The 25,700-nt window shown below is 44.8% G+C and overlaps 1 protein-coding gene across 1 annotated transcript in view; it reads right to left on the bottom strand.

Moving 5' to 3' along the window:
- The window catches only part of RALGAPA2 (Ral GTPase activating protein catalytic alpha subunit 2), a 269,547-nt gene extending 255,822 nt beyond the window's left edge, over positions 1–13,725 (bottom strand). Inside the window, exon 1 of the mRNA XM_027559590.1 lies at positions 13,504–13,725. Within this exon, the coding sequence (XP_027415391.1) occupies positions 13,504–13,609 (106 nt within the window). The 5' untranslated portion in view covers positions 13,610–13,725. The remainder of the gene's footprint in view (positions 1–13,503) is intronic.
- Between the last annotated feature and the right edge of the window lie 11,975 nt (positions 13,726–25,700).

Genomic DNA, 25,700 nt, shown 5'->3' with positions numbered 1-25,700 from the left:
AGGCAGCCACCCTTCTCCCGCCAGCCTGGGTCTGCTGACAGCGCAGAGCGCCTGGACTCCCAACCTGAAATGGGTGGTGGATAATTTTCTGTGTGAGTCCCATGGGACACAACAGGGCCATTTAAGTATCAGGTAAGTCTTCACTTACTGATGTGAAAAACGTCCAAGGCAGGTCAGATCAGAAACAGAGTGTCAGCCGTGCATAATGACTACTCGTGTAAAACTGCGTTTCTGTGTGCATGCACAACACATAGAGATCACATATCAGCAACAGCAAGCACAGAAACACGCCTACCAAAATTTTAACACTGGTTATCTGGGGACTGAAGAATGTGAAGCGCTTTTTCACACTTAAATGATTTTTTGCTTATTCATATAAGTCAAATGTTTATAATGAGTATGTAAAATTTTACAACCAGAAAAAACCACAAAACTATTACTCATTTCAGAAACAAACAAAAAAAAGCTGCCAGAGTGTTTCAGAGATTTTCCTTCAATGTCTGATTATTTATCGTAAAAAAGAAAAGCACAGCAGACATGACATTGACCATAATTTCCTCCAAATGGGTCTAACTCTTCAAGCTTGAAGAACATTCAAGACCCAAGCAATACAGAAAAGTAGTATCTTTACCAGGACGAAAATGCCCTAAAAACAGAAAATAATTTAAACTTTCTCTGCCCAACATTGTGAGTAGACCTCTTCTGTAATAACAGAGAAATTTTTTGTACATAAATGCCTTGTGATGATTCAGGTCTAGAGGACTTTTCTGCTGTCTTTAGGGAAAGCTGCTTCTCTAATCGTCATTCACCGCAAAGGGTAGAAAAATGATACAGTCGGGCAGGAAGAAATGATCTCTGTCCAGCCATTTGGTAGCTTGTACTGCACAGGAACAAACAATGGTGTGACACCCCTGAATGCAAAAAGGTGATGAAATTGCCAATCACGGTCAGATTCACTTGGATGGGACAGCCTCAGCACATGTTAAGTTTTGGTCAATCCAGGGCTCATCACCAACTGTGGAGCTGAATTCCCCTTCGATTCAGCAGCAACACCGGGTCGTAGAAACCACATATCTTTTCAATTATCACTGAGCTGAAGACCAAGACTCCCTCAGGCCTTTCCACTAAGAAACACAACGTAGAGGGAGTTCCCTGGTGGCCTAGTGGTTAAGATGTGGGCTTCTGCTCCCGTGGGCCTGGGTTCGACCCCTGCTCAGGGAACTAGGATCCCTTGCACAGCTGCAAGCTATGCAGTATAGCCAAAACAAAACTTCTTTTAATGGTTCAAGTTCTTTAAATAAAAAAAGTAACACAATCTAGAGCACAAACAGGGTCCTAATTTAGCAGGTACATGAAACCCAGTCCATCTGCTGCCTTTCACCACCATTCATGGAATAAATTAACACTGCATGGACCCATCGATGTTTTCCTGTGTTCATTCATTTCCAGCCACTGGCTAGTCTCCATTTCTTGTCCACATCGGGGCACTTCCTAAGGTACCTATTCTCTGACTCTTACAAGAATTCAGGGTGATATAGCAAGTGCACTCCACGCTGTCACAAGCTCGGGCTGATGCATAGTCCAATCTCACGGCCCAGGGCAGTCGAGCATTCCTGCCTCACTGGCCACGGTGGTCCCAGCCTGTCTCCTCATCATGACCCACTGCAACAGCAAAGAAAGACCGGCCACATGTGCTGGACGTGGCTCCCTCCAGGTAAAGAATCTGCCTGCAGTGCAGGAGACGTGGGTCGATCCCTGGGTTGGGAAGATCCCCTGAAGAAGGAAACAGGAACCTATTCCAGTCTTCTTGCCTGGGAAATTCCATGAACAGAGGAGCCTGGTGGGCTACAATCCACGGGGCCACAGAGTCAGACATGACTGAGCAACTGAACAACAATAACACTCCCCTGGGGCCCCAGGAGTGGGTCTGTTCACACACACACGAGGAGAGAGGTTTCTTTCAGGAGAACTTTATTCATGGTCTTGACTCACTTTTTGGCCATGCCACACAGTATGCTGGATCTTAGTTCCATGGCCAGGGACTGAACCTGTGCCCCCTGCAGCGGAAGCATGGAGTCTTTACCACCCACCTGCCAGGGCAGTCCCTTGAATTATTACTTTATTGATGGGGACTTCTGGCTAGTGAAAACAATCTCTGTCTGGGGCAGGAAGGCTCTTAGAAATGTTTCTGAACATCCGTATAGATGGCTGATCCTCTCCCACAGACTCAGATCCAGGTACGTGGAAATTGAATTTTTGGTTTTTCTGAATGCAAGCTCAGACATGCCCAGGGCTGAGTATAATGCCTGGCACGTGGTTGGTGCTGGATAAAAAATAACATGGGATTCTGGAGCCAGCTGCCTGGGTTCAATCCTGATGCTACCACTCACTAGCTGGGCAATGTTAGGCAATGTTCTTAATTTCTCTGGGTTTTATCAGGAAGACAGAGATAATGATATTCCCCACCGCACAGGGGAGAGGATTAAAAGTACATGTAAAGTATTTCTGGTGGTCCTTGGCACAGGGAAAATGCCGATTAAATGCTACTTGTTATTACAAATATGGAAGCAAGTCACCAAAAGGAATCAAGATGTACAAAAAGCTGTTGGTGTTCTTGGTGTCATTTAGCATCAGTATCATTTAGTGAGCGAGATCAGGCAGAACACAGAGGAGCAGAATATAAAACCAAAGGCTACAAATGCCAATGGAAGACACACAGAGCTGTGGGAATTCTGAGGAAAGAGCGTTTCAGGGAAGAGGGGTGAAGGCACTTTGTGTGAAAATGTGACGTGACTCTGTCGGCTCCTGGAAGAATTCTGCGGTGCGGGATGGGCAGCACCTTCTAGGAGAAGGGACCGGGTATTCGTTTGGGTTCTCTGGGAAATGGATATTAAAACAGGACTGTTCACGCAGGAGGTTTATTGACGGAGATGCTGTGAAGGACGAAGAGGAGGACCTGAGAAGGGCGGACTGAGCCCTGCACAGAGGAGGGGAGGGAGGGGGGGCTGAGAGGCAGCAAAGGTCTAAGGAGCTGCTGGCCCAGGCATCTGGGTCTCCAAGGAATGACCACGTGAGCAGCCCACGTGCTCAGTAACTGGTTGGAGGAAGCCCAGGAGGAGCCTGGCTCTGGCTACCCAGTGGAGGTGGGTCCAAGAGCAGCACCAGAAGCATCAGTCAGTGGGCCCTGCAGTGGAGCTGATCTGAGCACAGCCTCTCACGGCTCCCACGGCTGGCACAAGCCGAGGTCCTGGTACCTCCTGTGTCCTTGAAAGTATGGTTGAGCCTCAGCAAATACGTGCCATCGCTGAAAGTCAAACACAAGACAATATCCTTATCTTTTTCAAAAGGGTTTTTTTTTTTTTAACTAAACTGCAACTGCAAAAGCAAAATCAAAGTACATATTTACTGTACAGATGACAATTACTTTTAAAATAGCATTCTGTGTCTTTCAGATGTGGTCTCAGTTTCTGAAACAAACATACAAGACGTAAAGTGGTTGTGAAACATCTCTTTTCTAAAAATCAAAGTTGAAGCCCTCAGAGCAAGATTCAGAACAAAGAAAAAAGGCTCTACTAAGGATCTAGAAGGAAAATTCCTTTATAAACCAGTTGCTTGAGGCCGCAATTTGATCAAATGAGAAAATAGTTTGCAGAAGTGTGAAGAGCTACACGAATATGAGATATCAATACAGTCAAGTGACGTCTCAGGTGGTGTGAAGTCACCTGAAAAATAAAAATGGAAAAAATCCCGATTACCCTGAAACACAGGAGCCACACCCCTCAGGGAAGGTGCTCCCACAGTGAGGGACATGAAGGAAAGAGGACCTCTGGGGACACAGCCATATCCTCCTCACGCCACCTCTCGGGAAGGGCAGGCAACATCCGTACCACTTAAACTGTCCCCATTTTATTTATTTATATATATATACATATATATACACACATCATATTTATACATATTTACACATATACATTTATATATATAGTCCATCCTAAAGGAAATCAGTCCTGAATATTCATTGGAAGGACTGATGTTGAAGCTGAAACTCCAAGACTTTGGCCACCTGATGTGAAGAACTGACTCATTTGAAAAGACCCCGATGCTGGGAAAGATTAAAGGCGGGAGGAAAAGGGGACAACAGAAGATGAGATGGTTGGATGGCATCACTGACTCAATGGACATGAGTTTGGGTAAACTCTGGGAGTTGGTGATGGATGGGGAGGCCTGGTATGCTGCGGTCCATGGGGTCGCAAAGGATCAGACACAACTGAGCGACTGAACTGAACTGACCCATACATATACATTTCCCCCTTCTGGCCAAGCATTTAATTACATAAGTTAAACTGCATTTATGAGATCATCCCCATCCCCCGCAATGAACAAAAACAAAGCCTCTCCGATTACAGTGTTTATTTGTGAAGATACATGGCAGAGAAAAAGGAGTAAGACACCTTCAGTTCCTGTCACTACACAAGCGAGAAAACTAGTCAGCAGTTGACTTGCCCCCGTACCTTCACAGAAAAAGCAGAAGCCATGGTCCGAGAGGTCCCTGCACCACCCTGTCACCCCGCAACCGGTTCCTGCTTCTTCCGAGCGGCTTCAGACAGAGAGAAGCCCCTGTGTCAAACCTGTTCTGACCCACCCTCTGGATCCCACAGCAGATCACAACTTTCATCATTTTAGCCCCTTTCTCTCTACTATTTCTTCAATTTTGCTCTTTTATTATTTCCTTCTCCTACATGTACAGAAACTCAAATTCTCCCAGGTCTTAAAAAATGTAAAAACTATATCTACACACACACACTGACCCATCCATCCTTGATCTGGGATTTCCCAGTCTCTTCCTGGCATATGAATGTGTGCTCTCCCCATGGCAAAACCCAGAAATAGGACTCAAGCTGTCTAGAGCGAAAAACCAGGGTGTTCTGTGCTCCTACAGCTGAGAAGCTCGGGGTGGGGATGGTGCAGATGGGGCTGAGCTCCTCGGTTCACACAGGATCCATGGACCCTCTTCACTCTCCATCTCTCCGCTCTGCTTCCTTCTCACGGTGAATTCGATTCAAGGCAGGTGCTCCCCCCATTAAGGGCAAGGCAGCACAGGCTACATCCTCTTGGATTGTAATCTCAAAGGAGAGGAGCTCTCACCCTCCAGGCATCCATGTTTCAAACCTCAGGGAGACTGGGGCTCCTGGACCATTCACGGGGGAAGACACTGGATTTGGCTCCTCCTCTGTTTAAAACTCTTGCCTGGATTCCCAACATCCACCCACAGCACAGGGTGAAAAACCGTGCACTCAGCCACAGGGTGGCCATGCCGTCACCTCCGCACCAGCTCCTCTTTTCTGCAGTCTCCTCACCCCCAACACGCCCACCTGGGAAACTTCTGCATTCACAAGTCCAGACCCACCTCAGCCCCGCCTGCCCTCAGGAAGCACTGCTGGGCTCTCCAAGGGGCTTTCTGAAGTGCCTCCTCTCCACCTGCAGCCCCCCATACATTTCCATGCACCCCACCCAGGCACCAACACCCTCGTGGAAATGCAGCCATTTACTTGTCTGTCTCCCCTAGCAAACTGCAAATTCCATGCTTATGCCTTATTAATCTCTGAAGACACAGCCCTGCCAAGCAGACACACACACACACACATCCACACGCACACACACACACACACACACACACACACACACACACAAACCCAAAAAAAGTATGGGAAACCAAGTTTTTTTAAAAAACCCAAAAACAAGATAGTGGCTTACTACATTTATACTTTAATTATGCTTAATTTTACAGTAAAGTAACATATTGCTTCTTTTAAAGATAATTTTAAAGTTTGAATTGAATCGATTTGCTATTTTGAAAGTCAATTTTTTAAAGACAATAAGCAGTTCTCTACAGTTTTATCTCTGGTACTTAGTTTGGAGACTAAAGATTAGTACGCTAAAACAACTAGTAGAAGTTATGCATGTCCATCAGCAAATAAAGCATTTACAAGCAAAATAAAAATTATAAAAGTTTTCATTAAAATACTCTGGACCTACCAATTACCCTTCTTCCCAGAATAAAAGGTCAAAGGCAAAATAAAAATTATAAAAGGTTTTATCCAAAATACTCTGGACCTACCAATTACCCCTCTTCCCAGAATAAAAGGTCAAAGGCAGCCTTTCTCAGTTATCTCAAAGAAAACATCTGAGCTCTCAGACTTTCATCCTAGGTCCATCTTTCTCACATCAGAGAATCTCCAGCCTGAGGAGCAGGGGTGGGGTATCTGTGTGACATATTTGTGTTCAAAGTTCACTTTATACTCCAGAAGTTACAGGTATATGAGCAACTGATGAAAAATGAAGGAAGGGAGCATTAGGGCAAAATCACTTGGCTTCAAACGAGGTCACCGGAGAGAAGCCATCCCAAGACTGCCTGAAGGGCCTGGAGTTATACGCCCCGGCTTCGTGCTGGCTGCAGAGTGTCCGTGTGGCACTAATGTCCAAAGAAATATTTTACCACCTGTGATGGCTGCCAAGGACACGGAGAGGCCAGCGAACACGAAAACACAGGAGGAGTCTTTTTATCTTCTGTCATGTTCATATCAAATACAGCCTCAAGGTCTGCCTAGAACAATACAGTAAAAACAGACTAGGAAGAGGGCATCAAAACTCAAAGCAGCATGTCTAGGAGACATGCGAAAACTGAGGGCCTTTGGTTTACATGTTAACATTCATTCTTGTGGGGAAATATATTCTCTGGTATGTAAATATGCTTTTGAGTCAGGATAACTAGCAAAAGCACGACATGAGCTGAACAATCCTATGACTCCCAGCCCTACTCCTTATGGGCAGGAGTCCACCTCTGGGAGCCTCAGTTTCCCCATTTTCAGGTTGGGTGTGGGGACACCACCATCATCAGAAATTGGGGGACAACCCAGTGAGATCATGACACTGATAAACAACCATGTCACAGCCTCCTAATCCCTCATTAAGCTCCAGACCCCACATCTAACAATTTCCCCAATGGTCCCATTTGGATGTCGCCTTTTTCTCAAACTCAGTACAGTTCAGTTCAGTCACTCAGTCGTGTCCAACTCTTTGCGACCCCATGGACTGCAACATGCCAGGCTTCCCTGTCCACACCAACTCCCGGAGCTTGCTCAAACTCATGTCCATCGTGTCAGTGAGGCCATCCAACCATCTCCTCCTCTCATCTCAAACTCAACACACATCACACCAAACTCACCTTGCTCTGTTATTAGCTCGGGTCTCCTCCCAACCCTTCTGGCTCTATCCATGGCACCCCCACTCTCCCATATACCTAACATCAATGATCAAATTCTAACAAGGTGTTCGCTGCTGCTGCTGCTGCTGCTAAGTCACTTCAGTCAAGTTCGACTCTGTGCGACCCTAGGGACAGCAGCCCGCCAGGCTCCTCTGTCCACCGGATTCTCCAGGCAAGAATACTAGAGTGGGTTTCCATTTCCTTCTTCCAACAAGGTGTTTACTGCTGGTCAGATTACAAAGGATTTGACTGTTTCACCTTGCTGCCAGAGAGCACATGAACACCACTGAGGAGAGCATAGTGAATCAAGGCATAGACACACTCAACCCAGCAACCTGACTTCAGTGAATCTATTCTAAGGAAACAATGCAAAATGAAGAATGCAAAATGCCATTTCCCAAGATGTTTAGAGTAGTAGTATTTACACCCGATAAAGAAAGAAAGAGTTAAAAAAAAAAAAAAGAGGAAAAAAGGATCGATGAAGAAAGGAAACTATTTAATCACCAGAGGATAGTCTCAACGAATACCTGTCGTTAATAAAAATAAAAGTAACATAGGTAAAAGCTAACAGGAAGTTTAAAAGGCAATATTTACAACTTGTGAATAAGTGAACTTGTCCCTACTTAAAGCAACAGATGCACAGAAGGAAACATCAAAATATTCAATTCTGTTCTATGGGCATTAAGAGCATCAGTGAACAGCTATTCTCTCCTCTCTGGTTCCAAATTATTTGGTCTGAATCTTGGGGTCACTAGAGTTGACTGGGCTGTGGCCCCTGACCCCAAACCTCTTCTCCTTCAGATTCATCACTCCTCGTCCAGCTTCTGCAAACCACACTTGAATCTAGAATCACTAGTTTCTGGTCCTTCATGACTCCACCCTCCTCTCCAGTTGTCACCTGTCAGCTCCTCCATTGCCTACCTTCCCAAGGTCTCCCCGCCCTCCCACCAGCCTAGTTCTATCCTGGCCCTGCTGGCAGGGAGGCAGTTCTCAAATCTTATCATTTGACCTGCTAAGAATTCTCCAAGGGCACCCTCTCACCTGCAGGATAAAATCAAAGCTTCCAACCCCTTGAGATCTGGCCCCAACTGCCTCAGCTTCTACCCGGTCAGGCTACCCCTCCTCGTCTCCTCCAAGACCTCATAGTCCACCTCCCCATCCTGCCTCACCCCTGGCCTATACGCCACTCCAGCCACTGCTCTGACACTGCAGATGCCCTCAGGGCCAGGGTTTCAGCACCCAGTCCTCCACGCCCGAGGTTCTTTGCTCTCACGCATCATCTCCCAGGTGCATCTCCACCACCAGCTCCTCCCCTTCTCGGCTGGAAAAGCCCTCCCCACCCTTGCTGCTGCTGCTGCTGCTGCTGCTAAGTCGCTTCAGTCGTGTCCGACTCTTAGCGTCCCCATGGACTGCAGCCTACCAGGGTCCTCCGCCCATGGGATTCTCCAGACGAGAGTACTGGAGTAGGTTGCGATTGCCTTCTCCTCGACCCTTGACTTTCCCCAAATCTAACCCTGCTCTGCCCAGCAGGCCGTGCTGGCCATGAGTGGCTCCCCAGCACTGGAAATGTGGCTGGTCTGATTGGAGACATGCTGGACATGAACAGTACATGCACGACTTCCAAGACGTGCTATGTGAAGATAACGGAAAAACTGAAGATTTTACTTGGACTACCTGTCGACAAAACAGATGTATCGGGTTAAATAAAAGGTATTACTAAAATTAATGTCACCTGTTTCTTTCTGTAATATTTTTATTTTTTAATATTTATTTTATTCATTTATTTATTTGACTGCACTGGGTCTTTGGTTACAGCATGTGGGATCTAGTTCCCTGACCGGGGATCAAACCCAGGGTCCCTGCACAGGGTGTGTGGAGTCTTAGCCACTGGACCACAAGGGAGGTTCCTTACCTTTCTTTTTTTTACCTTTTTAGATGTGGCTACCAGAGCAGTTTAAATTACAGCTATGGCTCACATATATTTCTACTGGACAAAGTGAGTCTAATCTTTAGTCATTCTTTAGGTCCTGGTATGAGTAAAACCTCTTTCAAGACGCCCTATCTTTGGTCTTTCTAGCGTTTTGGAGGGTTTTTTTGCCACATTACTCAGCACATGGGACCTTAGCTCCCCATCCAGGAATCGAACCCAAACACTCTGCATTGGAGATGTGGAGTCTTCACCACTAGACCACCAGGGAAGTCCCCCTATCTTTGTTATTAATGATCTTTTCTGCACCTTGAAATCCTATAATGGAGTCCACCATATAAGCCACTATCTAATTACATAACACATTATATGCTTACTAGTAAATATTTTATATCTATTATTCTTGCCACATCAATGCCATGTCTAAACCCTATTTAATAGTAGGCACTCAACTTGTTATTAGGCATGGAATCTCTGCAGCAGCAAGAGAGCAATACACAGTATTTTAGTTTTGTTTTGTTTACTTATTTTCTTTCCTGAGGATGATTTCAACAACGTAAGGAGACCTGGGAGTCGGGAATCGAAGAGCTCTTTGTTCTTCCTCCAACTTAGATAATATATTCACAACATTTAGTGCCTGGTTTGGCCCCCAACAAGCCCCGCCTGGCCTCAGTTCTCCCCCATCCTTTAATATAAAGTTAATAATATCAGGCCAATCTACAATATACAGCCAAGTCAAAGTAGCTACATTAAGTTCTAACTGGAGTCATTACCGTGATACGAAGAAATACTCTCCTCTTCACAGCTAACTGTATCTTTCTCAGCCAGTCGTCTTAAACACGGACTACTTTTTATGAAGAGGGAAAGGATCGATCACAATTACTGAAACAAGAAAGGAAAAGGGACAGCCTATCAAAAGGCTCGTCCTAGCCTATTAATGACAGGAAAGAAGTGATGAGAGAGGAAACTGTAAAATGTCTATTCGGAGCTGAAGTAGCTCATACAGTACACTCACAATAACCTTTACGAGGCAGACATTACCACACCCATTTCACAGAGTGAAGAAACTGAGGTTCACAGATGGGCTGGGAAACTGGCCCAAGGTCGTGCAGCCGCAGGCTACAGATCCAGATCAGCAGTATCAACTTGGTATTTAACAACTAATGTGGTCTTATAACTTGAAAATATGTGAAAAGCAAGAGAATTATCTAAATATACAGATAAAAATACAACAATAATTTCGATTCATTTCCTTCTAATGATTTTTTCTTTGCAAATATATCTATTTCGTTTCCTGCTAGTTTATTGAGACATAACTGACATACTGGAGAAGGCAATGGCACCCCACTCCAGTACTCTTGCCTGGAAAATCCCATTGACGGAGGAGCCTGGTAGGCTACAGTCCATGGGGTCACTAACAGTTGGACATGACTGAGCGACTTCACTTTGACTCACTCCAGTATTCCTGCCTAGAGAATCCCAGGGATGGGGGAGCCTGGTGGGCTGCTGTCTATGGGGTCGCAGAGAGTCAGACACAACTGAAGCAACTTAGCAGCAGCAGCAACTGACATATAGCACTGTGTAAGTTTAAAGTGTACAACATAATGATTCGACTTACATATACCACGAAATGATTATCACAGAAAGTTCAGTGAACACCCATCATCTCAGAGAGATAAAAAGTAATGAAATAGGAAAAATGTTCTTTCTTCTGATGAGAATTCTTAAGACTTACTCTTTTAACAACTTTCATATATAACATACACCAGTGTTAACGACATTTACCACATTGTATGTTACATTCCTAGTATTTATTTATTTTATTACTGGAAGTTCATACTTTCTGACTGCATTCATTCAATTATCTCCCCCCACCCCCCCACATCCTGCCTCTGGTAACTACACATCTGGTCTCTTTCTCTTTTTCTATTTTTTTTTTTAATTTTTAATTTTTATTGGAATATAGTTGATTTACAGTGTTGTGTTAGTTTCTGCTATACAGCAAACTGAATCAGCTATACATATACATATATCCACTCTCTTTAAAATTCTTTTCCCATATAGGACATTACAGTGTACTGAGTAGAGTTGCCTGGGCTATACAGTAGGTCCTTATTAGTTAATCTATCTTACACATGCGTGCATGTCTGCTCAGTTGTGTCTGACTCTTTGCAAACCCACGGACTGTACCTCGCCAGGGTCCTCTATCCATGGGATTTTCCAGGCAAGAATACTGGAGTGGGTTGCCATTTCCTGCTCCAGAGGATCTTCACAACCCAGGGATCAAACCTGCATCTCTTGTGTCTCCGGCATTGGCAGGCAGATTCTTTACCACTGAGCCACCTGGGTGTGTGTATGTCAATCCTGATTCAAATAGTTTCTTGATCTTGGCTAAGTCCTAGCTTTTAGATCAGAAGGTCTTTTTTTCTAAGTAGACTTTTCCATAAAGTAGCAAATCAATAGGGTATGTGATGTGGTGGGACCACTACATTGCTGTACTATTTGTCTTTAAAGCCTTTAAACCCACAGTTGTAAGCAAGAGTTTACACTAAACAGTATGAATCAGAATGCCTCAGACATGTTTACAAAAATCTAGTCCCTACAGATAAAGACTACAATAATAAACGAAGTAAACCGAGCCAATCCACAACAACAACAACAAAAACACTATACATAAGGAATATGAAAGAGCCCCTCCAGGCTACAAAACTGAGGTCAGATGTGTTAATGAAAGGACAAAACAAAGTTCCTCAAAATGAGACAAACACTTTCAAGTAAACCACAGGGCCTTGAAAATTAATTACTTTCTCAGAACTGCTCAGAACGGTAACAAAGTACTATGTGTCTCTAAGAAACCCAACATCTAGGTTTAATGGATTCTGCCTTTGCAAAATGTAGCCAACTTAATCCTGTAGGCTTGGACTGAACACAAGTTCAAGTTCTCTACCACAGAGTAAGTCCCCAAGCATCAACTACTTTAAAAAACCTCTCTGCTCTGCCCTCCATTATCAAAAATGTCCCTACAGTAGGTGTTAATCAGTCACTAAAGAGCCCCACACAATACAACCTGTGTGAGCCTGGTATTTCAGTACAGGAAGTAGAAAGCTCAGTTTACCAAGAAGACTGCATTTCACTTTCAAAAGTCTTGAAAGCTAATCCCTCTAACAGTACCTAATTTACATTTCATTCCAAACTGACCAAGCCGGCAGTGGCATCTCAAGGAATCCGAGAATGTGAAAAACGTCACTTGGCAAAACTAGGTGTGTGGATTTTTCTTCCTTAGAGGTATTTCACAGTATAAATAGAAATCATTTGCAAATTTTAACCTCATGAACAAGAGCTTTATTTAAAATTCTCACACGTACAATGAATTCTGTTATGCCCTCTTTCCTCAAGTGACAGACACATGCAGACTTTGTGCCCTAAATCAGGCAATTTTGCTCCTTTCAAGAAGAAAAAAAGACATCTAGAAGACACATAAAGTATCTTTTTCATAGCCCCCAAATACACAAAGACAAGTCTGTATATTGACAGTAAAGGTGTTTACATTCTAAACAAAAATTAAGACTCAAGGAGGTAGGAAGAGAAAACAAATAGCAGAGCAAACTGGCTGCAGATCACAGGTGGCAGGTAAACGGAGGCCTTGGGAACACTTGACACCCACGGGAGTGAGCTTCATCCCAGGTCAAGTGCAGGCCCACCTGGGGTCTGCAGTTCCTCCACACAATGGGCTCACAAAGACGCAAGAAGCCACAAAACTGTCAGTCATCTTGACAATAAAGCATAAGCAGCCTCCTGGAACCCAGGAAAGTCACCCCTCCCTCCCAGCAAACATGAGGAGCCCCCCTCACACCACGGACACAAAGAAACCGAGTCAGCCAGATCCATGGGAAGAGAAGTGACACTTAAATGTATCCCGAGGCCATTCGGAGGCTCAGTCTACTGGGGGATCAGACTCAAAATAAAGTAAAATTAAAAGTGGCGGGGCGGGGCTGGGGGTGGGGGGAGATGACAGTTCAATTCAGTCTGCGATGGGACCCCACTTAGGGTCTCGGACTCAAACATTAAAATTAAGAACTAGGAGGGGAGATGACAGTTCGATGGGTGCGTGCGACGACCCCCAGGGTTTGCTGGGGAGGGGACCGTCCCGCCGCAGTCCGGCTCCGAGGCCACCCGGGGGAGGGGGTAAGTTTACAACTCAGGGGGCCTCCGGGCAACACGCGGAGGGTCTGCGTCCCCAGCCCGGCATCGCAGCCCGACGATCCCCGCCCGATCCCCGCAGGAGCGCGCCCTCGGCCGCGCCGCGCCTCACCCAGCAGCGCCCGCAGGTGCTTCAGGCGGGTCAGCACGTCCTTCTTGGGGTCCAGCACCTTCTGGGTGGACTTCTTCACATCCCCGTGGCTCCTCCGGGAGAACATCCCGCCGCGGGGAGCCAGACCCCGCCGGCGGGGCAGGAGGCGCCTGCGCCGCGCGGGTCACAGCAGAGGGTCGGGCCGGCGCGTGTCGCGCGGGCCGCTCGCCGCCCCCCCCTGCCCGGCAGCAGCCGCCAGCGCCGCCGCCGCCTCTCCAGCCTCGGCTCCAGGAAGGAGGGGCGGGGGCCGGGCCGGCGCGGGGCGGGGCAGGAAGGCGGTGTCGACGCGAATCCCGCCGCCCCGCCCCCGCGGGAGGTGCTGGCCGCCACCACCACCCCCCGCCCCCGCCACGGGCGGGGCGCACGGGCGCGCGGTCCGGCGGGGGACGGGCCCCAGCGGCGCCGCGAGTGACAAAGAAGGTGGCCTCCGCGAGCACGCTGTCCTCCGAGCCCCGGGATGCTCCGTGACAGCGACCTCCAATCAGGCTGGCGTGTTTTCCGCGCGATTGGAGTCAGTGCGCCCGCTCAGGGCACGTGCCTCGCTCGCCAGGCCACCAGTGCTCCTGGGAAATGTAGTTCTCCAGGAGGCCAGCCCCTGAGACCGCCTCTCCAGATGGGTGCAGCATCTGCCCGACCCCCTACCTACCCCTGGAGGCCCAGGTTTCTGTACCTACAGTCCGGCCTGTGCGCCCACCCCAGTTCTCTCTACTGCAACGTGAATCAAGAAACATTCAGTTCAGTTCAGTTCAGTTCAGTCGCTCAGTCGTGTCCGATTCTTTGCGACCCCATGAATCGCAGCACGCCAGGCCTCCCTGTCCATCACCAACGCCCGAAGTTCACTCAGACTCATGTCCATCGAGTCGGTGATGCCATCCAGCCATCTCATCCTTTGTCGTCCCCTTCTCCTCCGGCCCCCAATCCCTCCCAGCATCATAGTCTTTTCCAATGAGTCAGCTCTTCGCATGAGGTGGCCAAAGTACTGGAGTTTCAGTTTTAGCATCAGTCCTTCCAAAGAACACCCAGGACTGATCTCCTTTAGAATGGACTGGTTGGATCTCCTTGCAGTCCAAGGGACTCTCAAGAGTCTTCTCCAACACCACAGTTCAAAAGCATCAATTCTTTGGCGCTCAGCTTTCTTCACAGTGCAACTCTCACATCCATACATGACCACTAGAAAAACCATAGCCTTGACTAGATGGACCTTTGTTGGCAAAATAATGTCTCTGCTTTTGAATATGCTATTTAGGTTAGTCATAACTTTCCTTCCAAGGAGTAAGCGTCTTTTAATTTCATGGCTGCAGAAACATTACAGTAGGACAACTTTCAAAGCTTTTACAATGTAAACCATCTAAGTTTTGACTTCTGAATTCACACCAGGTAGTGAGATTTCATGGCAACCCACTCCAGTACTCTCGCCTGGAAAATCCCATGGGCGGAGGAGCCTAGTGGGCTGCAGTCCATGGGGTCCCTAAGAGTCGGACACGACTGAGCAACTTCACTTTCACTTTTCACTTTCATGCATTGGAGAAAGAAATGGCAACCCACTCCAGTGTTCTTGCCTGCAGAATCCCAGGGACAGGGGAGCCTGGTGGGCTGCCGTCTATGGGGTCGCACAGAGTCGGACACGGCTGAAGCGACTTAGCAGCAGCAGTGAGATTTCACTTGTGGCTCAGTAGTATAAAAAATCTGCCTGCAATGCAGGAGACCTGGGTTCTGTCCCTGGGTCGGAAAGATCCCCTGGAGGAGGGCATGGCGATCCAATCCAGTATTCTTGCTTGGAGAATCTCATGGTCAGAGAAACCTAGTGGGCTACAGTCCACGGGGTCCCAAAGAGTTGGACCTGCCTGTGTGACTAACACACAGTGAGGGAAGGAGTGGCAAACCCTTTGGCCATATCAAAATCAGAGCTCCAATTATGCACTAAAATGAACAGCTTTGGCAGTAGGGAAAGGAATGCTTAGACTCTGGGAGAGGAGGCCTTTGGTTCCTGGGACCCATCCTCACTTGGAATATGAGAGTGCTTCACCAGGAGGGCTCCTCAACTTCTCGCCTCTTGCTTTGTAGGAAGTGCATGTTCTCTGTGTTGTGCAAGGCTGCCTAGCAAAACAGTAGCAGAACCAGAAATAGAACCTGAGGGACCTGACTCTCAGGCTGAGATGCTTTTTAAAGCCAGGTGCCTGTAACCTGGGGCAAGACTTTGAGATGCAAGATGGTCTGGAGATTTCTTTTAGCAGATCTGTAGGGATATTTACTGCCATCTGGATCCTTTGATGCTTCAAATTTTGACAATATTTTAGCAGGCATAAGCTGTTCAAACTTAAGCTGTTTAAAATCACGTGGTTTCCATCAGGTTGGGATAACACAACTGTCTTTTCCTCAGTCAGCTAAACTAACCGGGGGGAAGAGCCAACGATTTACACAGCCTTGTATCCTCATTCCTGAACACAGTATTTGATCCTGAAAGTACTCAATAAAAGCTTATTAAGGAAAATGGGATAAAAAACTAAAATAGTCTTACATGTTTAATCAAGGTATGCCAAAAATATCTCCTAGTTGTTAGAACCTCTATTTTTCAAGTTGTCAAATAGCACTGATAGAACTGGGATATTTTCATACAAAGGAATATTACTTAGGAATAAAAAGAAATAGACAACCAATAAACCCAATAGCACGAATCTCAGACTCAGAGATGGAGGCCCCACACTCAGGATGATGACAGAGTGGATCCCCCGGTGTCATCTCCATCAGGACCACAAACCTTCCATGACTGTCACAAGAGACAAATAACCTTCCCTCTTGAGTGAAGACATTCTGGGTGCTTTTGCTACAGAAATTTAGCCTGACCCTGGCTACACATTGTAAGTCACAATATTCACCACAGTATTCCTTTAAGAAGATACCTTTCATTGTACTGATGGAAAAAATAGGATGCTCTTGCCTTAGGGAATTCAATTTTTCTGTCGCAAAGCAACCTGTTATCAAAATCAAACTGTTGTTGAGCACCTGCTGTGTGCAAGGCATGAGTGTAAACCTTGGGGATAAAAAGCTGCATAAGATGCAGCCTCCTGACCTCGAAAGCTTCCAATTTAGTTGAGGGACAGAGCAACTAGAAAACTGAGGAGACAAACAACAGTGTTCTGCGCACACGTGACAAGGTTCAAACTTGGTGGTACCAGAAACAGACATTCATGTGCGTGTAGGTTCATCTGATCCATCATATCTAGCCTTTACTTACTGATGAAAATATAGAACTCTGAGTCGTCTCTAAAAAGCCAATTATTAAGTTATTATTTTGGGCTTTTCACCCACCCACCATGAATATTCCAAGTGAAATACAAATAAATAAAAATATTCTTCTTATTTTCTGTTGCACTGAAAAATAATTCCTGCTAGACTTGAGCAAATCACCTGCTTTGCAATTAATGTTTATCCCTGGAGATTCAGAGTGCCAAGTATTTTGTAGACCCTTGAATGCTGTTGAAGAAGTAGCCTGCTGACACCAATAAATACAGATAATGAAATCAAGAGTTAAACACTTACAATGCAAATTAAGACTAGACTACCTTGAAATGCCATTTTGATTAGCAAAATAGAAACATGATTTGACAACATACTCTGGTAGTAGAGCTGTGCGTGCATGAGTGCTAATTCCCATCAGTCATGTCCGACTCTTTGTGACCCTATAGACTGTAGCCCACAAGTTCCTCTGTCCATGAGACTCTCCAGGCAAGAATACTGGAGTGGGTTGCCATGTCCTCCTCCAGGGGATCTTCCTGACGCAGGGATAGAACCTGGGGCTCCTGCATTGCAGGTGGATTCTTTACCACTGAGCCACAGGGGAAGCTCAGCAGAGCTGTAGAGAAGCATAACTGATAGGAGTGCAAAATGATACCATTCCTATAGGGGAGAATTTGGCTAAATTACAGAAATTTGTCCATTGACACCAAAATCGTACTTCTAAGAGTCTACTATGAAGTAGAGTCTATACCTGCACACATATAAAACCATTTGTGGACGTTTACTCCTTTGGCATTATTTGCAATAATCAATATAGTAGATTGAAAAGATATGTCCATGTCTTAATTCCCCAGAACCTGTGGTTGTGACTTTTTGGAAAAAGAATCCCTGCATATGGTAGTCAGGTTAAGGATCTCAAGGTAAAATCATCTTGGATTACATAGGTGGTCCCTGAGTCTGGTGAGTGTCCTTGTAAGACATGGGAGACTTTGTTAAGTACACAAACAAAGAAGAAGGTGAAACAGGCAGATTGGTGTTATGAGACCACAAGCCAAGTGACCCCTGCAGTCACCAGAAGCCAGGATCCAGGAAGGAGTCTCCCTGGGGGTCTTCCGAAAGGAGCCTGACCCTGACCTTGATTCCAGATTTCTGGATTCCAGAATTGGGTGAAAATTAATTTCTGTACATGCACACACACCTGAACCCAGTCCATCCACATACGGCAGTGCCGTGCAACCATAAGAAGTAATGAAAAAATTTCCTGTGTTCTCACTTTGCTTCTTTCATTCACTCACGCATTCGTTAATATCTCAGCATAATTAGGGAATGTTGTTCAGTAGGATGGTTTTGCTTTAATGAACATGTACCCATATTTTAAAATTGTAGGCTTCTTTTCTCAGAAGTCTTTCTAAAATATACCTCAGGCTTCCCCATCTTCCATGTTATTGAGTTATAATTAGCACACAATATTATATTAGTTTCAGGTGTACAACATAGTGAGTCAATATTTTTATGTATTACAAAATGATCACCACAATAAGTCTAGTCACCATCTGTCATCAGACATAGTATTCCTAGTATTACTGGCTGTATTCTCTATGCTGTACATTACTCCCCATCTTCTTAAACAGACTATTCATTGTTTCTGAAACCATAATTTATTTCCCCCCCACCTCTGTGGCCCCCTGCATCTCCTCCTAAATTGGCATTGCTACTGGCAACAAAGGAGAAACACCCCCATAGACTTTCTGTATCTAATTTTGACCACATCTTGCCCCTAAACTGGCTCATGGCTATCAGAGACAATTTGTGTTCATCTTCTTAACTTCCACAGTTGGGATCATTCCAGGTACTTAGACTTGCCAGCTCTGTGGTTTCCAGGTAACCAACTTGTTCATGTATTTTATTTCCAAATTTTTCTTTCATCAGAATTTTTCAGATTGGAAGAATTTTTTTTTTAGATTGACTAAAATACCTCAAGCCTGAATGTTAATCCTGATTGTCATGACTGTTACGTTAATTTTAATATCAGGAAAAATTCAACTTTTATCCACAAATATTCCTGTCAGATAAATTCATTGTACCTTTCCTCTGGATTACAATTCAGTGGGTCAGACATACTGGATCTTCAAAGAGCCTCCCCCAGTTGTCTGTTTTTTGTTGATCATGGGACTCCTTGCACTCTTATCTTCTTAAAAAAAATACAACTTACTAAATTCAAGTTTTTTTTTCTTGCATCAGCTTTCACCCTAAAATGCTGACTTAAAATCATTTAATACGTATCTTGTGCTCCTGAGAATCTACACCTAAAATTCCCCAAAAAGAACGGCTGACAACCCTTCATAAGAATGAAATGCAATGCCCAATGCTTAAGAAACAAGAAACCCAATCTCTGTTTTCCAGATGATATATTACTGTATACCCTAAAAACATATATTATTTTCTCCTCCAAAAATATTTCCTATTAGTTTATTTTCTTTCCAAATCTCTGTCAAGAAAGGAGATTTAATACTTAACTTTAAACTTGACTATAAATCATTTTATATGAGAATTTCAATTCAGAAAAGGCTCAAAAAATTTTTGAAAATGTTCTATTCATTTTGATATGTCTGATGGATGCCTGATAACAGAGTAATGCCCAAAGGGAAAGAAACCTAATCGTTTTTCTAAATGTATTCAAGCAGATGTTTTCACAGCTGTGCATTTCAACCACGATGTCATCTTCTGGGGGCATATTTTCTTTTTTTTTATCATCAAAACATTAATAACATTTCGGTATTAAATCATGGGTTTAGATCAACAGTGGAAAAAATAAGCACAGAAGTAAGCACATGAGAATGTATATAGTAAAAAAAAAAAAGTCTTTGCATGATAATGCTTAAAAAAATCAAGAATAGTGAAAACTATGTCAATAGGAAATAAAAATTGAATAAAAGATGACGTATGAAGACCAGAGAGACAGATTTACATAAGACAAGACGTCTGCAAAAATTTGATTGTCACCTTCACCTCTGTCCCCAATAAACAAAGTGTCATCATTAGATTTACTATTAAATCAGATACACACTTTAATTTTCAACTGGGTGTTAAATTTTTTAAAAATGAATGCAGAGTATGAAATGTCAACAGAGTGTATTTACTCAAAATGGAGAACACCATCATACAGCTTGTTTTCCTTGCAGATTCCTGCAATTTTCTAGGGAAAAAAATGAATCTCAAAATAATTATTGGAGAACATAACCTTTCTTGGGAAAAACAACACAACAGTTTAAATTCTTTTCCTGATCTACACATAGACCTATGTCTTAAGTTTATAGAGTTTTTACTTGGTATTTCAGATAGGATTCTTAGTTGCAAGCAACAGACATTGGCTGCTTAAGCAAAAGATAATTGATTTAAAGAATGTTGGCTGTCAAAATCAATGGGAGACTGGAAAAACAGGCTTAGAAAATAATTACGAAAATAGGTGCTGATGCAGCTGAGAGTTACAATGAGGATGAAGCTTCAACCCCCTTAGAAGTCACCATCTAATGGAGGAGACAGACACCTACCTAACTAGGCAGTAGTAATTCCCAGCAGTGATACCTGCAACGCATTACGCAAGATGGCAGGGAAGATTGCAGAATGACAATGAAAAGAGGATTCAGAGAAGGCTTCCTGGAGGAGGTGATACCTGGAACTGGGAAAGGATGAACACGCCCAAGGCAAGGCTAGGAGGCAAAGGCTATGCAAAGGGCTGTGTGAAGAATATCAGAAGCAGTTTGATTTTGTGTGGTTCTACCCAGCTTTGTGCTGTGAAATCAGTTCTGAATATTGGAAGGACTGATGCTGAAGCTGAAACTCCAATACTTTGGCCACCTGATGCAAAGAACTGACTCACTGGAAAAGACCATCATGCTGGGAGAGATTGAAGGTCCATCATGATGGGAGAGATTGAAGGTGGAAGGAGAAGGGGACAACAGAGGATGAGATGACTGGATGGCATCACCGCTTCCATGGACATGAGTTTGAGCAAGCTCTGGAAGTTGGTGATAGACAAGGAAGCCTGGTGTTCTTCCCTGGGATCACAAAGAGTTGGACTGAGCTCAGCTCAGACTGAGCACCTGAACTTTGTGCTGTGATAGTATTCGGCATACCACTGGGGTTGCAGAAATGAGTGTGTATTCTTGTAGCCTTGTGAAAACAGCAGGGCCTAATGAGAGTGAGGGTGGTGATGCCAAAGTGAGAGGAGACAAATGGACTTCCTATGGATCTGTGGGAGGCTGGCTGAGATGACAGCAAAGGCAAATGCCCTGACTTTCAGTCCTCCCCACTTACTAGCTTTGTAATCTTAAGTGGGTGACAATTCTCCAAGCTTCAGTTTTCCACATCTAGAAAATGGAGACAAACTTACACTGGGCTCTTTATTCTAAAGAGTGGGTGGATGCTAAGTTGCTCCAGTCATGCCCTACTCTTTGCAGAGGACCACTCCAGTATTCTTGCCTGGAGAATCCCAGGGACAGAGGAGCCTGTTGGGCTGCCATTTACGGGGTCACACAGAGTTGGACGTGACTGACGCAACTTAGCAGCAGCAGCAGCAGCCTATAGCCCACCAGGCTTCTCTGTCCATGGGGATTCTCCAGGCAAGATTCCTGGAGTGGGTTGTCATGCCCTCCTTCAGGGGATCTTCCCAACCCAGAGATTGAACCTGTGTCTCATTATGTCTCCTGCATTGGCAGGTGGGTTCTTTACTGCTAGCATCACCTGAGAAACCCTATTCTAAAGAGTAAATCAGCATGGAAAGAATGAGTACAATGCCTGGTACCAAAATGTTCAATAAATGTAACTTTGTTTCTCCCACCTCTCCCACTCCTAGAAAATGCAAACAAGGAAATTTTGTTTGCTCAGACTGTCAATTTGTGTACACACTTGATTTCTAAATGTGTTTAATAGGAGGAGTTTACACAGCTATATGGACCTCCCTGGTGGCTCAGACCATAAAGAATCCGCCTGCAATGGGGAGACCTGGATTTGACCCCTGGGTTGGGAAGATCCCCTGGAGGAGGGCATGGCAATCCACTCCAGTATTCTTGCCTGGAGAATTCCATGGACAGAGGAACCTGGTGGACTACAGTCCACGGAGTCGCAAAGAATCTGACACAACTGAGTAATTAAGCAGAGCAGAACGCACAGCTGTAGTTTTCCATAGTTTTCCATAAGTGTACACTGAGCACTGTCACAATAGGTCAAGCAATGTCCTAAAATCTTTTATACCCACTTTTGTAACGTGTACCCCTTGGCAAGTAGGGATGTTTTCATTGCTGCCCCCATCACACTAGGTGAAATAGCTGTATCTTTTTGGACCTTAAATGATGCTGGATCAAGAATGCTGGTCAAAAGCTCATGGACCTAAATTTGTGACCCAGCAGTTTGTTCCAGGTATATTTACTTCTCTGGCGTGCCACAAAACCAAACCCAAGTGTGGTTTATAGGTCTTTACAAAATTAAAGTAATAATTCAGGTTATTATAAGTGAGATTAATAACTTAAACTGTACCAGTCATAAAGATGACAAAGTAACACCTCTGATACTAAAAAGTTCGACTTGAATAATTTATCCTAAAGATGCCAAGAGATACTTCTCTCCATCAGAGCTGAGATGAATTGTCCCAGTCAAGCCTATCCCAAACTACAGGGTTATAAGCAAATAAAATGCTGGTTGCATTCAGCCACTGAGTTTGGAGATTGTTGTTATGGAGCAAAAACCAGAGAGGGTATCTGTTGTGGCCTCAAGGATCTGAAACTACAAATCTCAAAGACTGGTCTTCTCTGCTGGACAAAGCCAGACACCATCTCCAATGGCTTATCTCCAGTATCCTTCTTGTTTTGCAAATTCTTTGAGAGTCTATGACTCTCTGCTTGACTCATCTCATGACCTCAGACTAGTCTGGTGTCCACATGATAATTTAGATTTTTGTTCCCAGAAAGTGACTGACTTGACTGGGATTACTTTTCCCAAAAAGAAAGCAGTAATGTAGGGGCAAGAAGGTAGGAAGAAAAGTCTTCCAGAGGGAGAGACAGACATAAGAAACAGCTTCAAGAATTTGAGCGCTGGTACTTCCCTGGCAATCCAGTGGATAAGACCCCTTGCTCCCAACGCAGGCGGCACAAGTTCAACCCCCGGTGAGGGAACTAAGATCTCGCATAATGCATAGCATGCCCTCCCCCAACCCCCACCCACCAAAAAAGAAAAACGAATTTAGGTGCTGGCAGCAAGGAAAAAACCCAAAGTTTGTCTCCAAAGAGGATATTAGGGTATTTGCAAAATAATTAGTAGAATATTCATAGGAAAAGCGTGAGGCATACCTGAAAGAAGCAGGGGAATAGAAATTGACTTGATCCTTCCAGTGTTACAGGAAGTATTTAAAAATGTGCTGGCTTTGTAACTAGTTCCTTGAAGTAGATGGATGGGCAGACAAGAACATAGATGAAATTTCCAGAAGAGTTGGGAAAAGGGTATATCAATTATCTTTGCCATTAAAATGCTGTATAGAGACCAACCACAAACTTCAGCAGCTACACTGGTGTTTGTCCAGCTCCAGGGTGTGTGGGACTCACCTGATCTGGGTTGAACTTGGCTCATCTTGGCTGAGACTGCTTCCATATCTGGCAGTCCACTAGCTACTGGTTGATCCAGAGTGGCCTTGGTTGGGAGGACTGGGATACCCTGGCTCTGGTCCATATTTCATCCCCTTGGGACCAGTGGAGCAGCTTGGGAGTGTGCTTCTCATGATAATGACCAAGGGCAGGCATGAGCAAGCCCAATTGCACAGCATTTATGAGCCTCTAATTGTGACATATTTGCTGTTATCCTATTGGCTAAAGCAACTTACATGGGTGAACTGAGCATCAGGGGAGGAGGGCAAAGGGAATGAATGGAGAGAGAGAGGAATTAAGAATTATGACCATTCCCAATTGAAGAAGCTGGGCTCAATCCAAATTTCCCTAGAATCCCAGATCCTAGAATCCTAGGATCCCTGTGGCCTGAGGTTAAACTGAGGAGGAAGCAAGAGTGCAGCTAATGAGCACTAAGCTTGCTGTTAAACAATTCATGTTTGTCTACATATTTCTAATATACATCTGGAGATATATTACAGAAAATGAAGAATGACAGTGAACTTTAGGTTCTGAATGACCAGAAGCAGGGACCTCCCTGGTGGTCCAGTGGTGAAGACTCTGCACTTCCAATGCAGGGGGCCCAGATTCCATCCCTGGTCAGGGAACCAGGATCCCATATACTGTTGTGGCCCGGCCAAAAAAAATAGTAGGATTTTTCAGTGTGATCAGTTCTTCCATATACTGTGACCTATGTGGGGAATAACAGTAACATAAAGGTAGTTGTAATGCCCCTAGAACCATATTCCACTTGCTTTAGGTTACTTTTTCACTAACATGCACACATCATACAGGCAAACATCTTACTTCATTATGTTTCACAGATACTGCGATTTTTGCAAATTGAAGGTTTGTGGCAACCCTGGGTTGTCAGATAGCCAGCATCTTTTAGCAATAAAGTATTAAAGTACTAAAAAAGAAAAGAATTATGATCATTCATCAATTTGTTAGGGAAGTGATCTCGTAAAAATCAACCTTGAAAATGGACAAAGGGAGATTTCGGACCGATATACCAGGACCTTTTGTTTGTTAGGTGACATTCCTAGCCCTGGAGACTTGAAACAAAGGAAACTTCCCCCTTCATCCTGTGTCTGCTAGGAACACACAGTCTTTTATCCACGCTGAAGGAGCTCATATTTCTGCCTGGCCATTCGTGTCACTATCTTTTTGTGTTTGGTTCTTCAAAACCCCCCACCAGACAGACTGCTGGACTTTGGAGCCAGAGAAGGAGGCTCTCCTGATAGAAAGGAGCTGGAGTCCATGGGGTCTTCCTCGGACAAACTCCTCCCCGAATCGCCTGCTTGAGCTCCTCGGTGAAGCACCTAGATAACAGTATCTGATGCACACTTCTTGAGTTGATTTACAAATGCTAATACCACCGCCGGATGGAAGATTTCCCTGAACACCTTGCCCCAGCTTACTGGAGCCTAAGGATGGATAGTGTTAACCCCTGTGACCTCACCATCAACCAATCAGGAAATTGTGCATGAGCAAGATGCCCCTCCCTCACCTGGCCTTTAAAAACGCTTTGCTGAAACCCACTGGGGAGCTCGCATGTTTGGAGCACTCGAAGTCCCAGGTTCTTTGTATGGCGCCTTAGAGTAAACACTAAACTTTCCTTCACCACAACCCAGTGTCAGTAGGTTACCTTTACTGCAAGTGGGCAAGTGGACCTGAGTTTGGTTCAGTAATACAAGAACTGCATTCACTGTGATACTAGTGGGCTTTCCCAGTGTCTGTTAAGAGCCCCAGGTGTAATCTCAGGAAGGAACTGCTAAAATGAGAAGGACACAACAGATTGTTATACTCTTGTGATGACACAGGAAAGGTGACTTGGATGATTGATTAGAAGGCAGTTTAGGTCATAAGACCTTGCCAGTGTTTACCAAGAACTCCCAGGGGAGAGACAGTGCTAACTTTAGTGGAAACTGCTGGAAGGCGGGAAGTATTGTTCAAGAACTGCCGGCCCACCAGGGCTTTGACTCTGCCTGACTTGATAAAATCTTTTACGGATTGGCTTGTTTGGCCTGGACTAGTCACTCAGAGCTTAAAAGCCACGAGCAGGTATTACAACACTGAGCTTCTGAACCTGGATCACCAGACTTCAGGCACGGATTTTTTTTCAGATATTTTCCAATTTTACTGAGATGTAAGGTCCGAAACTCCAGTACTTTGGCCACCTCATGCGAAGAGTTGACTCGTTGGAAAAGACTCTGATGCTGGGAGGGATTGGGGGCAGGAGGAGAAGGGGACGACAGAGGATGAAAT

The sequence above is a fragment of the Bos indicus x Bos taurus genome, chromosome 13 (assembly GCF_003369695.1).
Source record: "Bos indicus x Bos taurus breed Angus x Brahman F1 hybrid chromosome 13, Bos_hybrid_MaternalHap_v2.0, whole genome shotgun sequence".
Classification (NCBI taxonomy): Eukaryota; Metazoa; Chordata; class Mammalia; order Artiodactyla; family Bovidae; genus Bos; species Bos indicus x Bos taurus.
The sequence above is the reverse complement of the archived record's forward strand: the minus strand, read 5'-3'. Positions and strand labels throughout refer to the sequence as shown.